Source organism: Euwallacea similis, chromosome 36 (assembly GCF_039881205.1).
Source record: "Euwallacea similis isolate ESF13 chromosome 36, ESF131.1, whole genome shotgun sequence".
Lineage (NCBI taxonomy): Eukaryota > Metazoa > Arthropoda > Insecta > Coleoptera > Curculionidae > Euwallacea > Euwallacea similis.
This window is the reverse complement of record NC_089644.1, coordinates 511,255-528,646: the sequence shown is the minus strand read 5'-3', so window position 1 is coordinate 528,646 and position 17,392 is coordinate 511,255. Positions and strand designations below refer to the sequence as shown.

Below are 17,392 nucleotides of genomic sequence, written 5' to 3'. Positions count from 1 at the left end.
GAGCCAAATTCTCGTCATTTGCGGGAGGTTTTACTTTTCTGCTTCAATATGAAGAAATCTGCTGCTGAGGCTCATCGAATGCTCTCAGATACTTATGGGGAAGCCACTATTAGTGAAAGGACATGTCGTGAGTGGTTTCAGCGCTTCAAGAACGGTGATTTTCACGTCGAAGACCAACATAGCGGTGGAAGAAAGAAGGTTTTCCAAGATGCGAACTTGGAAGCATTACTTGACGAAGACTCGTGTCAAAGTCAACAAGAATTGGCACAATCATTGGGAGTGACTCAACAAACAATCTCAAAACGCCTCAAAGACATGGGAATGATTCAGAAGCAAGGATATTGGGTGCCGTACGAGTTGAAACCAAGAGATATTGACAGGCGTCTGTTCGCTTGTGAACAGTTGCTTGCAAGGCAAAGACGGAAGGGATTTCTGCATCGTATTGTGACTGGGGACGAGAAATGGGTTCATTACGATAATCCCAAACGCAAAAAGACTTGGGGATATCCCGGCCATGCTTCCACGTCGACGGCCAAACCGTCTATTCATGGTTCCAAAATCATGCTCTGTATTTGGTGGGATCAACTCGGCGTAATATATTATGAGCTGTTACAACCAACTGAAACAATCACAGGTGCTCTTTATCGAACCCAATTAATGCGTTTGAGCCGAGCATTGAAAAAGAAACGGCTGCAATACAACGAGAGACATGATAAAGTGATTTTGCAGCACGATAATGCTCGACCCCATGTTGCGCAAGTGGTCAAGAAATACTTGGAAACATTGAAATGGGAAGTCCTACCCCACCCGCCATATTCTCCTGACCTAGCTCCTTCTGATTATCACTTGTTTCGATCCATGGCACATGGGCTAGCTGACCAACACTTCCGGTCTTATGAAGAAGTAAGAAATTGGATAGAATCGTGGATCGCTTCAAAAGATGTCCAATTTTTTCAACACGGGATTCGTATGCTGCCCGAAAGATGGGAGAAAGTAGTGGCCAGCGATGGACAATACTTTGGATCCTAAAGGTATAATTAGTTTTTTACAATAAAATCGCGAAATTCGGAAAAAAAACGGCGGAAGCAAAGTTGTACACCTAATAATTTTTTGAAATAAAAGCAATATTTGCTTCAATTTTTCTTAAACGAAAATATTTGCAAAATTATCACAAAACTTTGATTGTATCTGTCCTCCAACCACATGTGAAATCTTCAAATTCGAAAGTACTCAAAGACAAAATCTTGGAAATTAATGACATATTTGTGTTTCCACTTATGTTTTTCATAATTCAACATAATCATGAAACTGTCTAGGAAAATACTTCTCAGATTAATTTGTGTGATATTAATTCTAGCAACCGTCGGTATTTTTCTGATCACGCCTGGTCTCCAGGCTCTCCAGGGAACTGCTACACTTACTAGTGCACTGTTATTTATTTATATCAATAAGAGTTGAGGAAATCTGTTAGGCGTTGGTTTAGTGTTAAAATTAACATAAACTTTTTGAACGAATTAAATATGTAGTAAAAATACTCGATTTATTGTAATGACCTTCATGCGACTCAATTATCATTTATTTTTTCAAATCGATAAAATTACATATATCGAAAAACTTCCACTAGAAAAGTGGCGCTAACTATGTCAGCCTCGAAAAATCCCATAATCAAATTAACAATATACGGATAGATTAGTATATTTAGGTAAAGAATTAGGGAAACATGAGGAGATTTTACGATAACCATCTATTGCTTAGTTTTCATCGTCTCGTAAAGTTTTTCAGATCTTCATCAAATCTGGCATCGAATGTTTGCAACACGGCATTGATTATTTTGCGTCAATCGTGAATTTGTCGCCTAAAAATAACTAAAGAAATGGGTCCCAATACATGTAAAAGTGATAGAGGTAGATCGCAAGTTCCGATGAAAGCATTGTTCCAATAATTTATTTCAGTTTGAAGCGCCAAATTTTTGTTTGCCCCTTCGGATGAGATCATTAATCCTAAAATTGTATAACGAGTTTAAAATCTCCATGTACCCATATTGGTATTTCCACATGACCGGTAAAATATTAGAAATAAATGAAATATAATTTTTTTCCTACACGTACTCAATAAACACCACTCTGATGATTACATTCGATTTCTAATTTTTTACTAATAGAAAAGTAGTTAGATCATTCATTTTTTGGTTAGGAAGACTAAGCATACATTAGTAAAATAACATGGAGGTGATAATTTCATATAAAGTCAGGACGAACAGTTGAGTTGTGGGTGTCTCTAGTCAGTACGAGTATCTAGGGGAGACTTTTTCAGGGGATATGGCAACTATTTCCGTCAGACATATGTTTTTCTTTCTTGTTTAAGATTTAAGAACTCGGAAATTCCAGGAAATCCGCACCACATAAAAATGCCTATCTCTTCTCAGTGTTTTATTTTTAGAAAATATGAGAAATATGAAAAATAATAAGAGTATATTTTCAAAGTTTTTTAAAGAGAGTTTTTGATATATTTCTTATTAAGTCCTGGAAACTCAATTTTCTGCAATACTCTGATCATTATTGAATATTTATTATGGACCTGCTGATCAGCGAGGACAATTTTTTCATACACTCCTATGACCACGTATGTCGACTCAAGAAGTCAAAGTTTCGAAAAATCATATCTACCATATTTGAGAGGTTAGAGCTCAACGTTTTCATATAAAGCATGTATATTATGCAATATCTTTAACTTGTTACTCATTAGCAATTTATCATTCGAGCTAAATACTCCTTTAGAACTCACATAAGATCCTCACTCTCGTTTCCGTCTTTAAAACAAATTTAAGTTCTGTTTAAAACCAATCATTTGAAGAATTTACAGCTAATAATAAACATTTATTTCATATTTAAATAGATCTTGGATCCCAGTAAAAACAAATTAATGATACCCAACTAATCTCTAGAATTGTCTTTGAGTTACCTCTGAATTTGAGCGTAATGTTATCACTCTTCCTGGAGACAATCAAATCAAAATTATTTAATCTAAATTTTCGCCCTCTACTGCTGCTATATCGAGAATGTCAAAATCTACCTCTACAGTAGAAACGTGGGCGAGTCTTAGAATACTAAAGAAGAACTGGATAGAGATAAAGATTAAGATGTTTTTAACAGCTACTATCAAAAAGGTGAAGATTTTTTTAAGCCATTGGGAAAGATTGAAACTATTTTTCAGGCTTATTATATACAGACGAAATCTGTGGAGAAATTGGACATTGGGGAATTATGAAATATGTTGTATTATAGTATATAGGAATTCTTTCTAGCTGTGCAACATACATTACAATTAACCTTTAAATTATCTAATGTCCTTAATAGATACAAAAATTGATACTAGATAAAACCTCTGAATGACAGTGACGGCACAGCCGATTTTATATCTATACATATCACCCATATACTATCAACAACAAATAAAAGATTATCGGGTATTATTTATTCGATTTTGAAATATTTTTCTTGAAAATTAGTTATCTTCGATGATTATTTTCAGCTTTTCACATAAAAGAAATAGCCGGCATGGGAGCGCAATAGTTATTTATGCAAAAAGTACGTAATATAAGGTTTTCTGAGGCGAATCGTTTATGATCGAGCAAGCTTGTCACCGAGTCAATAAATGGATGAGTCGAATAACGTACGCAATACATACAACGTTTTATGTCCAATTTCATGTGAATTTACTGATAATTTTACTTTTGAAGTCTACAGTCAAATACTTTTGAAATGCATGAATCTCTTATTAAAACAGGTTTATGCCAATATCAGTTCCACAGTGAACACGCAGAGTTACCTGCTTTACTCTACTAAGATTATAAATTAACCTGCTTAATTGTACTAGGAATGAATTAGTTTATGGCTTCAAAACAGTATCATAAAGAGCGCTTTACAATATAAATGTAAGTAAACTAAAGAAGAAGTAGATATATATATCGCCTTTCTGTGGAAAAATAGACTAGGTTTTTGACATTTAAAATTCTGTAATGTAATTAGTAAATAAATAAGTAAAGAATAACTATTCTTAGTTTGTACTTAAAAATACAAAAATTAATCCGAATTGGGAGTTTGACAAAAACTATAGTTAATTCGTTATACTTTTAGTTCCATCTCACACGGCTTGTATGAAGTCACAGCCAAGTGATGTTGCCACGCTTTCAAAACTTTCGAAAATTTTTTAAAATAAATTGAAAACAAATCGTTTCAGTCTATGTATTATGTACTATAGGCAGGGTTTGGAACTCAATTGGTCAATTAAAAATTAATTTTAGTTATTTTCTAATCACAGTTGAATGTATTATGATTATGTGATTGTAAAGTAAAACGAGTTGGTTATTCGAAATCATTTATTAATTTAATTTAACTTTTACATCTTTCTATTTTTTTGTGATGGGTTTTACTCCGTGCACATAAAACAATACGTTAAAAGGACAATAGAAATTATCTTGGGCTCCACCTCTAGAAATAAAGCCGTTATAGACCGAAGAAGTGTTGCCCTAAGGCTCAATAATTATCTTCACTGTCGCTGCAGCAGTCATTAGCTCCTTGCTCCTACTACACAACCACTTAGGCATTTCAAACGCACACAAAAGGCAACAAATTCTTAAAAGAACGATTTTTGTTAATGATCAGTAAATAAATTTCCATTTAACGTTGAGAACAAAATCATTCACGAAATGCAAAGTACAGAAATATCGAATATAATAGTTTTAGGTGATGTCTAGATGCCGGGAAAAACATAATCGGTAATTTCATGGTAATTTAATATAAGACACCCGGCAATCTCGCAAAAAAAGATGCCGATGTTCTCTTCACATCCACGAGAAGAGGACTCAACTGATCGTCATTTTATAAATTTAGATAGATATAACACTACAAAATGTACTAAAAATAGTTCTGTTCCCTACTGAAATTCAGTATTTACTTTTATATATATATATTATCAATATTAAATGAGTCTAAAATGATGTCCAATTCTGATGAAATTTAGCTCATTCTAAATCTGATATTACCGCTCAATTTTGTCTTCCCACTAATCGGTAACGTGCAATGAAAAGTCTAACGAAGAAACTATACAGTTTCTAATAGAGAAATAAATACATTCTCTCAATTCGGCATTACACAATACTTTGTTCTCTCTTTTTTCTCATCAAAACGCATTGTAAGGCAATTTCAAATGCAAACTGGATGTATTGAAAATTCAATTTATTACATGAATAAGCAAACATAATATACTTTCGCGATTTGAAAATGCCTATTCAGTATAAAATAACTTTGTTGTCTCCGTTTCCAAGATTCTAAATTTCTCTTTTAGACAGAAGGCTAAAAAAACTCGTAAAACATGATTGGTAGATATTATGTTTACTATGTATGTTTAAAATTTAAGCGTATTCAGATGTCTGTAAGACCGCATATCATTAAGCGAATAGACATGTTGTTATTTTTAGAAATTACAAAATTTCATTCGGCTGAGATTTGTTTTAGTTACGTCCGCATATTTTAGTTTTGCGCTTTTTCGGTAGACCGATTCAATTTATTTGCCAAATACATATTTGATATTGTTCTATTTGCGACAATTTAGCTATATAGTATTAAGTTATGGGAAAACTACAATAAGTCAATATGACAATGTTGTTTTTTGATTCTATTAACTCAAAACTGATATCTACATATTTTTAAAAATTAATCTTATGGTCTGCTGGAATGGTACCTATATTTCCTCCTTGAGGAATTCTTCAATGATGACGAATTCAGAGAGATTGGAGGTAGAAATAACAGGACAACCTAAACTTATAGTACAAGGTGATGTCCTTTATAATACTACAACTTCACCAAACCATAACATTAAAATAATAGTTTCTCGTCCAATTAAACTTAAATTTGCCTGCAAACACTTCATTTGCAAGATACATCAAGGGTGTTAATTAAAAAAAATAAACTTGACAAAATTTTTTGAAACTAACTCACCGATACTTTATTGGAGTTTTTTGTCTAGGGACACAAATTAGAAAAACGGTACAAGCTAGTAAGAACAAATTTTTAAAAATTTCAAAAATGAAAAATTCTTGTGAAAGTTAACTCAAGGAACTTCTATTATATTTATTTTTTAGTTTAACATTGTCTATCGTTTGGTGAATTCTTGATAATATAAAGGAAACCACTCTGTATTACTAAGAAAAATGTTAATGCGATAGAAGATGTCTTCTGAAGATTATTCAAAATACTGTAAAACCCAAAGAAAACCTGTTCTTTTATCTCTAACATGTTTCTTTACCAGTCAGAATTATGTTCCATTTTTCTCTTTTACACGATCCGTGGCCCATACGGGTCAGTAATTCTTAACAAGGAATTCTATGGTAAATTCCTGCCATCTAACAGAAGCAAATGAACAATATCAATTCTACTTAAATAAACAATAAGTAAACAACCCTAATGCACCATAAACATGGGAATGTAATTTACGTTTGTTCAGTTCGGACTGCCGACAAAAGTATGATTCATTTTGTAATTAACTACCAATATGGCCAGGTTACTTTTTGTGAACAATAAGGCGGATGGTGATGCGTCAACCCGAAGAACAATGGATATCTTTGGACTTGTTTACGCTTTACGTGTCCTTTGTAAACTATTATTGCTATTATTATCTTTGCGAAAAGCGACACAGAACCATTTTAAAAACTAGCTCCAACAAGGAAACCTGACCTGACACAAGTTTCTGTTTGAGTAACTTAAATGAATTTGGACAACACAGGCACATAAAGGCATATTTTTTACATTCATCAATGATTAATAGCTCAACATGTCTGGGACCTATTCGCCTCCGCTAATAATTCACAATAATTTTATTTAATAAAAAAAAGTTGTATATCATGATGGAGTCGATATGATTCATCGATAGCAGAATTCTCGTTAGGAACACTCGCATGACCCGGATTTTTTTTATTCAAGTTACAACCCAGTGATTCATTTCGAGGGATAAGGAAGGAGTTGTTGTTACGAAGAAGTTCCGTTTGTTCGCTGGTTATGTTTGTTTACTTAAGTATTCAGAAATAGAAAGTAACGGTGGTGTATGCAGCAGAACTAGAAAATAACGCATAAGTAACTTTTTAGTAGAAACGTGAACTAAGAGCACGTAAAAATAAACACATTAAGTATTATATTTTCTAAATTTCTAAATGCCGTTCTTTTATGAAATATGCGGAATGGCAATCAAAATTCAAAACTGCCGGCCTCCCCAAAATGCAATCAATAACGTCCCAGATTGGCATATTTCTACCATCAACATCCTCTTATGATACAACTTATTATTCAATATTGATAGTTCTTAGTCCCCCGGACTTGCAAAGTTGGCAAATTTTAAACCGAAACTTAGTGTGATTTACTCGGGTTATAAGTACTGTCCACTGATTGCGTCCTAGCTAAACTCGTCTAGATCAAAATGAGCTTTAGAAGCTTAAGCTCCAGCTTAAGCGACACTTTAAGTATCTAAAACGTCAAATCTAAAATTTATAATACTATATATTGCATTAATGCATTATGCCAAGGGTTAAACGGTGATTGAACAGCCATCGCTCAACAACATACAAAAATTGCCAAGAACCCAAACCCCTTTTATTTTCATGAATGCTAATTCACACGCCATCAAAAATTTCACCCACACCGGTGTGCGATTGCTGAACGGACCTCTGAATTATTAAAAATTACCGATAAATTCTTGTCTAAAGTCAGTTTAAAATCTCGAAAATTACCAAAAAAAGCTAAACCTGGTTTCTATGATATTTGAATGTTGGAAAATTAATGAAAACTTCTCTTCTAACTCGGTGCTGATTTATTAAACATTACAGGTAATTTCTCGTCTGACAACAGTTTTAAAGAATCGAAAATTAAATCGGGTTTGTAATTTAACCTTCGTTCAACTTTTGAGCAACATTCGTACCTACATCCTATGTTTTTTGGAGGAACTCGAGCAATGTGGTATTAGCTCGGCCTTAAGTTAGTAGTTTCAATTATTTATGATCGGTTTTAATTGACAATCTTACAAGTACTCCGCTCAAAATAAAAAAAATGGATATTCGTTTTTTTTATTGAGGAAGTATTTTCTAACTATAATCTGAAGACTCCCTCTAGACAAAAAGGATGTGAGGACTTTAAATAAGTGTAAACAAATGATAGCAATTATTAGACATATTTAGGAAATATTGGGAATTTCCGGAAACGTGTTAATATGTTGAATTCTCTTAAATTTATTTAAATGATACAATGATTTCGGTTCTATTAAGGAATTTTCAGAGTCTATTTTCAGAACTTTTCAAAATTCCTTACGAAATTTCGAAATGATAATCGAACTATTTAAAAAAGTATCTAATTATAGTAGTCAATTTAAAATCGTCAAAAATTTGATTTTGTAGCAGCCCGAGCCATAACGATATCCAAGTAGAACGTAATCAGCCACAGACGGTTATAATGTGATTTTTAGTCTACATCATTGGTATCTCATGAACACTAGAGAAATAAATCTTTTATAAATTATTGTGAATTATATCCATAAAATTGATTTAATTTTAAAGCACATAGCTTGGTTCATCAGTCAAAACTACGTTATTCAAGGCAATTTTCCAAAATGAAAAACCCCGCCTCTCCCAACAATTAAACTGGAAACTGCGGTATACAGTTAGCTAAAATGTACATTCCTCCGTACTCTTGATATGTTAAACAAATTAAATGAAAGTTCTAAACGGAAAGCGGGAAACGTTGTGCTGGAAAGGGTAATATAACAATAGAATTTTAAATAAAATTATAAGTTCGGGATAAGATAATAAAATTTCTAAGGCTAATTTAATAACAATGATTGAAAACGAACTTGTTTATATTCATCAGCAATTAAGATCACGAAAAATGAAATTATTATTACTTATAGTAATTTCCTTCGGTAGCTCACGTCGACGTTTCCGTGACTCATATAAAGTAGAATTTGTTTTATGAGGTACGTGAACTTTGGAGGTTATTTTCTCTTTTCTAACGCTTTATTAGGCAACGGTTTTAATTCGACAAATAGTGAGTAATAAAATTGATGTAATTAACATGAGAGAATGTGACACAGCAAAATTTTTATTTCTTCACCATAGGAGTAACTCATGGTTGTCCGAAAAATGGCGTGAACAAGGTTGTGAAATAACCGGTCAAGAAAATATACTTTACTAGTCCGAGTATTTGACAGCTCATTTGCTTGACCAAATGTATAAAATATAAATATATGTTGCTGATGATGTTATGTTAAAGTGTCAACTGTCACTGTCATTCACGACACATGTGCTACTAATTCTGTAATTGTTGAAATTGGCAGACAAGTTCAAAAGGATATGTCTATATATTTCTACGGTAAATTACTAGTTGGACTATAGTCATCATACTCTACGCAAAAATGACTATGGACCATGACAAGTCCAGCTATTCGAACTCGATGATCGAACCTCGAATTGGCCAAGCTCTAATTATACAGGCGCCAGACGGACCCCAGACTATGTAACGTGTTGCCGTTCTATCTCATTGTTTCCTCTCTCTTTAACGAGACAGTTTTCGCGTTTCTGCGTAACACCGGTAAACGTACTGCCAGAATTAAATTGGCTTGAGATCTGGTTCCGGCCACTGACTATCTATCTATACACATTTTGAAAAGTCAAAATAGCCCTCAAAATATGGATTTTTTGTGAAAACTCGTATATGAAAATTGGTTTGAATCATATATTAGCGAAAGAGCTGAGATTATGAGTGGTCTTCTAGAACCTAGAAGATGTGGTTAACGAAAGAGATGGATTGCAGGAATTGAAGCTTTTAGAGGCGGTGCTCTATTGAAGTCTTCAAACTAAAAAAATATGACATGAATAACATTCATAGACATTCATGAACAAACCAAAGGGAAACGTTACAAAAAAGCAAAAAATGGAGAATCGCAATACGTCTTACAAATAAGAAGTAAGAGGTATATTTGATTGAATCCTAGGTGAAATGTATAGAGGTTTTTATTATGAATAAAAGTAATGGTATTGCGACATGAGAGAAGACTTGATTCTCCCCATATTTAAGAGTAAAGTTGTGAAAACGCAGTACTTCTCAAGGAACTTTATAATAGCAGGTATATTTTTACCTCATAGATAGGAGGAAGCATTCAGTAATAATATAAGATGAAAATTGAAGATGAATATCACATGGAATCTCATGTCATAATTTATTAGTTTGAATACCATTAAATGATCCAATAACGCATTTAGGGGTTAACAAAATTAACACGTTAATAGCCACGAAGCCCAAACCAAGGGTTTCACTTTTTCTGTCAAATCAGCTCCGAATCCCAAACGTTGGGTTTCATTTTCAAAGTGTGTTTTTACTGATTTTTGGCATTTTTATAATAAAAGTCAAATATATATGACAGTAATGTAATAAAAAAATAATTTTAAAACAAAGTTTCGTTTTGGGCCCCATCGACTAAAAATTCAAATGTGAGGTGGGGGGTTAACGTGTTAAACTGATAAAAGATTTATAATTAAGTTATATGTGAAATTTGACGTGAATACCTCAGAAATTATAGGAATACTTTAATGATTAAAATAATTAATTACTCTATTAGTTAACTACTTTATCAATAACGGATAGTGATATTAACCGAATTTGACACATTAATGAGGCGAGAAATCTAATCAAAGTTAAATTTCGGTTAGCGTTGCGGTATCAATATCAATAGTGAGGTTAGATTTCTTATTCATCTGTCAAATTCAGTTACTGTCACTGTCTGTTATTTATACAAAGAATGTACATAACTACTTTGCAAAAACATCATATAAATAACGTCTATATGACCTTAATTTTGGCCACTGGCTGTAAATGGATTTATTTCCAGATTTGACCAGTAACCTATCCAAAAAAGGAGTTTTTTTCAACCCTGATTAAAGTGGTCCTCGAGAGAAATTTAGGCTAGGAGAATATCACTCCCATCAACAAAGCTCAAACTGTTTTCGAGACAAAAAATTCTACCTACTACACAACTCTTTAATAAAAAAATACGTATATATACAAATTATATTTAAAAATCGCGCCTAAATTTTTCAACACTTTGCTGGGAACCGTTCTGTAAGCTTTACAAATGTAATTTAAAAAATATTTCAACTACATTTCTCCCTATTTAGTTTCAAAGTCGAAAATACAGCTTTTTTATTGCGTAGTGTTTATGTAACAAATTTAATTTTAATCACTTTTGTCGGTGTTAAAATGGTAACTTACCCAAGAGCTTGGGCGCCATTTTGAATACACACTGTAAAGGCATAGACGGCTTTTGTTTTGCTGAGGTCTTGTTCGAAAATGTTATTCAAGGACTCTACTAGTCTGTCTTTTGCCTAACTATAATCAATGAATAAAATAGGAATGAACATTTCTTTCATATGGCAAACCGGTATTCCGAGAAGGTCATAGTTCTTGCAGACGCTAAAAATAGCACCAGTAACCAGCAGCCTGTAAGAACGTACCAGTCGAGGTTGCAATGGCAGTACACCCATCTACCATCTCTCATTACCGTGGATGGTTCCGTTCGTTTATGATTATTTGATTTGCACATTAAAATCACTATTCAACCAATTTTTGAACCTCGTTTTCTCGCGACCTTTGATTCAAGCAACGACTGTTCTCTGTTGTCTTACTCTTACACAATAAAATTTCCGTTTTGCGATGCTGATAAAGTTCGAACTCGTGGTCGTTCGTTGCTATCAACAGGCTCTTGTGACTGGGGGAACATGTAGTATTATTGTGATAAAAATAAATTTTTAATCAGAGCCATAAATAATATTTAAAGATCGTTTACACGAAAGTAAAACGTAGTTCACTGCTGTATGCGAAATGTTATTAATAAATAGACATTGATATCAGTGCGCTGCACTTGTTTAAGGAAGGGCTGCAATGGGAACACTAAACCGAAGAGTAAACAAACCTAGTCTCGTTGATAAGCCATTCTAAATATATCATTTTGCGTTTGATATTTAATTCAGAATATTCAGATATTTATTTTTAGCGAATTTTTAGTCAAGTTGACCTCTAAATGAACATATTGAGTGAATATCATTTGAGCAAAAACGAACTTTTTGCTTATTACCTCAATATAAGTAAGGCAGACGAGAAAGTTACGTAATAGAGAAATTGGAATAAATGTACTTAACGATTTACGAAATACGACCTTGCACAATGACCTTTCAAATTTGCAAATTGCTTCCTAATATTCAAAATGCGCGGAATTTTACTTGTTACTTCTAATCAAAGAAACTTGTAATTTGTAATGGCAGTTACAATATTCCATGTGTTGAATAGGGCATACTTATTCAAAGTATATAGAATCCAACTCATGTACACATACGCTTCAATGGAAGTTTTAGTTTACGATTATTTATCAATCATAAATTAATGCGTACAAAGTATACGACTTATCTGCGTTTTTGTCAGTTAATTCCTATTTGTCACTTATGCGCATTAATTTCAAAAACTAGATAACCTTGTCCATTTTGCATCATACTCTGGGTGGAATTGAGATACATATTTGATTACTAATGCGCCTATTATTCATGGGATTCTTTAACGTTCAAAAATACCTCGAAAAAATTTGCCGATATTGTTTTCTAATAAAAACCATTACTGGCAAATATGAGGTTATGACATATTTCTATTATTAAGAAATATGTCTCGATCGAAATTAACATTTTTGAAAGTCGAAATTTGTTGAAGACATGAAGAAAAACAACGAAAAAAAAACTGTGTGTTTAAGTGCATAATATACTCATGAGTGTGCTTTTTCATTTGTGTTAAGCTATCTAAAAGGTTGATTATTCTATTTGTAATGAGATATGGGCGGAGATATGCAGGTGTATCATGTTAATATTTCCTTGAATGAAATGCTACTGTTGGCACCAGTGTATACATAGTTTATTCCGGCTTACAACGATTTTTAAACAGGATTTTTCTGTCATACGTGGCCAATACGAACAATCGACAAAATACATTCTTACTAATGTGTCGGATTAAGAGTTATTTCGCAACAAAAACCGCTTGGCCCCCTCTGGCTTTTCCCGTCATTTTTTTCGAATTCTCAAATGCAATCGTGTAGTCTTTTCCTTTTGCACTCCTTAATTTTTCATCTTTAACGAACGCACATTTCGAATCGAAGAAATTTCAGTATAAGAAAATATGCCGAGTGCACCGTTTCAGTCTTCATAAAATTTCGCGCCTTGACGTCCTGAATCTAACCAATTAGCAGACAGGTGCCCTGGACGTTTATGGCTACAATAATAAGAACGCTGTGATTCTTCCTGTGTGAAGAATTAATTCTATGAATTCCGAAATAAATTTAATCACAGTGAAGAATCACACTACTGGAAATAAAAAATAAATTATTACTTCATTACCACAACACCAAAATCAAATAAAATATGAGTTTAGTAACTTTTTAAACAAGCTTTTAACACAAGGCTAGCGTATATGAAATTCTACGATGTGTGTGCTACTCGGTGTGTTAGTTTTGTACATAAATGACGTCAATTCAATGCTGCTTGCTGACTTATGAAGTTTTGTCTTGACTTTCGGGTGGTTAGTATTTGATCACATTAAGCTCTAAAACGTAATCTCTATGCCCACATATTATGTTGGCTAATGACATCATGCGTTTCTATTGTTTTGAAATCGGTTTCGCCTTCAGTACTTTCACAACATTGTAAAGAAAAAAAAACAGACCAAGACTATTTTATCCGAGACCCTATCAGAGATTTTGCCCTAGGTAGGTGTCCCGTTAGCTGAGTGGGACAGCCAGCGATTTTTACAAAAGAAAAAGTAACTAAAAACCACTTTACTCGACTTCGGCCGGCGTTCAGTGAACTCTAGCGGCATTCCTTCTGCATGTCTGCTTTTATTTTTACCCCGCAAGAATATAAGAGCATTAAGTAAAACGTGTTCTATAAGCGAAATTTCAAAACGAACGCTTGATTTATACTTTATTTGTTCTGCATCTGTTTCTTTAATTAAATAGTTAGATATTCCAAGAATGTGGCGGATGTTAACGAAAGTTTTCCCCAAAATTGTCCACTCTCAATCCCAAAATAAACTTGGGGCTTGGATATGAATCATGTGCTGTACCCATGCCGGGTAGGCTGTTCTTTTTAATAATAAACGTTAGATTTAGCTCAGGGGTTTGGCATCAGGTAGTAGAGATTATCTCAATAACTGACACATTCTGCCGACGAGGGCAAGTCCAAGGGTACAAAAAATTAATGCTCTACTTCCTTTATTAAGGTTATGAAGGTTATCTTGCTAAAGCTCTTGAAAACTTGAAACAAGCAGAAGGTGAATCCTCAGGAAAGAAGTCACACACATGTATATGCGTGCTCGTATGTACATTTAACAATAAATTTAGTTATTAGAGTAAAGCTTTTATCATGTACTTCTCCAATCTTAATTGAGTTTGTCCAAGGTGCTTTTGCATTATGTAAGAAATTATGAAAAAGATTGATGAACAAAATGTCTGAAAATTAACACTCCATGCATATTTTTTTAATTCCTCCATAAAAGTACCTACTTTTTTATTGATTAATCTTCTACTGAATCTTTGAGCATTTAATTCCATAAAATACTATTAAAACTTACTTTAAATAATTAAAAAATTAAATTGGCTCCTGGATGGATTCCATAGGTATACAAGGGAAATTACAAAATTAATAGAAATTGTAGAAACTTTACAAAGTATAAGAAGAACTAGGTGCCTGCCTGCTATTTTAAATACGATGATAGGTTAAAAAGAGCAGTAGTAGAGAAAAGACTGCTTAAGAAATCATTGAACGGAAGCATGAAAGAAGATTTAAACTTGGGGTAAACTCGTGTTTAACATGTGAATCTTCGTGCGGATACTCAGGTAGATCCAAGTCGGAAATGAGGGTAGAATAAAGGGTTGATGGTACCTACGGAGGTACCTGTTATTAATACTGTAGGTAAATCACGACCCTGGTCAACTGAGTATATAGATGAAGAGCTGTTTTCTCTGTTCATCACAGACTAAAGTTGGCAGTATGGTTTGCCAAAAAGAGAATTTTTGCAGAAAATATTCTGTTATTGGAAACTATCTGAATTATATGCTTCTAGTTTTGAATGGATCGTTGAGGCGCCCTCTATTTCCAAAAATAAACCCACAGTAGCTGTAATAAACGAAAAATGCGATTATGCGCTTGGCATGGCCCTGACGTAGAAGTTGGTTTAACTTATCCATGAGTTTATTCGAAAATTTAGCCGCTTTCTTTAGACTTTAGATTTCAGATCAAAACATGTTACGACTTAAAAGTTATATGATTTTTAAAGCGGCTTTTATCTCATTAATATATTGATTTAATGGGGTCTTGTTATAGAGGTATTTTGAACTATGAAATTTTGAAAATTTTGTGTAGTGTTCTAAACAGCCTTTCTTAAGCATAAACTTGAAAGTAGGTATAAGCAATTTGTTTACGAGGTAATTTACATCTAATTTATAGCTTACTAAACAAAGATAAATAATCCATGCTAATAACCCACCAGGTTCACAAGGAGATAAGAAACTGGCCTAAAAATTTACTTCTTACTAAAAAATTTGCACACTCTTGCTAACTTTGCTAGAAAAACAATTTACACGAAAATGGAGAAATTTACCAATGATCTGCAATGAATTCGACGTTTCAATGGAAAATATCTTGCTGACAAACTTTCCAGGAGTTTGAAAACTCAAGCCTAAAAATTTAGTTAGTGTTGGACTACTCGGACCTACCGCCTATCCTAACACGAAATTCCGATAGAAATTTTCCGATTTCTTGAGAATATGTTAGCGTTAAATCGGTTCTCAACAAAATAAATGTGGTAATAGTTATCTACCTAACAAGTGTGGAAAGTGATATTTTACGACGCGAATTTGGTCAGCCATCGAGTGCGGTAAAGAATATTTTCCACGTGTTAGATACAATATTTTTCTTAGAAGCACGATTTAAAACAATGGCGAGTATAACATTACAGGTGCACTTGCGGTAAAGTTTTACCGCACGCATGTCAATGTCAAATAGTGTTGATGTTGACACGTGATACGTTGATTTTCGTGCGGTAAAACTTTGTATTGTACACATGCCGTAAAGTGCTACTTTCAGCTCGAAAATACGTGCGGTAAAGACCTCTTTACCGCAAACTCATAGGAAAAAGTATTTTTTATCATTTCGCCATGAAATCAACGTGTGCAGGCGCCAGGCAACAATACAATAGACTACAATCGATAAGGTGACGTCACAGAGGACATGCGGATAAAGTTGACGATTTCTTATGAAAATGCTGACCCACGTTGTGCGACAGCGACAGCTGAAATTTCAGTAGATGCAACAAGGACAGAAACACTAAAACTCCGCCTAGCGGAGGCGTTTTGCATAAAAGCCCTTTATTGCAAAATGGTGGCGGACCGGTGTTTAGGTTAACTCTGGTTATCTCGGACGATATAATTCTTATATGATACATTTCAGGGATTTGGAAATGGGGTTGTGGCCCTAAGGGATGATCGATCTTACCTCTTCACGCCGTTTGAGCCATCTGCCACAAGGACTTTCCTCGAGAATTTCACTTTCTTCGTCGGAGTCTTCGCCGCTTTCCCTGGGCGACCTATGCTCTTGCACGTTATTCATATGCGATCCCGACATTATGTAAACTTGTACAAACTAATTCTATCCCGTAAAAGCACTATAATTATTGTCAAACCGAAGGAAGTCCTTAACGAAGGATAATGGTTTTCCATCAGAACATTATCTTCGTTGTGCACTCAATATGCAAATAGTGCTGTTACTTGAGGTTTGGTCACTGTAACTAACGAATCTAGTCAAAGCAAAGCACCGTATCAAACAAAATAAGGAGCAATTGCAATGGTATCAGCGCCACAACAAAAAACCACAATAACAAATCAACAAAATCCAGCCACCTTAGATGACAACAGTTTGCCGCATTATTTACTATTGTCCAATTGACTTAAGGTGCAGTTATGCGATGGATAGTTAGTTCGTATCAAATCAAATATACGATTTGCACTTAACGCCACACTCGAACAACAGCTAGGAATATCCTCACTGAACCAAACAAACTGATCAACGTTAATTTTCTCGGATCTTCACACAGTCGAACAACTTTACTGGCCTTCTGTTCTGTCAACTTGTTCCGGCGCATGACGTGAAATGTCAGTTTTCGTGTATTGAAATTTCATGCGGACGGACATCTATCGTCAGTCTACTAGAATTTCAGCTATTTTGATTTTTTCTAGGGCGTAGTTTACAGATTTTGACTTTACGTGG

General features: G+C 33.9%; 1 protein-coding gene across 2 annotated transcripts in view; it reads right to left on the bottom strand.

The window, feature by feature from the left end:
- The window catches only part of Madm (MLF1-adaptor molecule), a 68,720-nt gene extending 51,465 nt beyond the window's left edge, over window positions 1-17,255 (bottom strand). For both annotated transcript variants that reach the window (XM_066404756.1, XM_066404757.1), the window contains exon 1: window positions 16,622-17,255. In XM_066404756.1, the coding sequence (XP_066260853.1) occupies window positions 16,622-16,750 (129 nt within the window). In that variant the 5' untranslated portion in view covers window positions 16,751-17,255. The remainder of the gene's footprint in view (window positions 1-16,621) is intronic.
- Window positions 17,256-17,392: the final 137 nt, after the last annotated feature.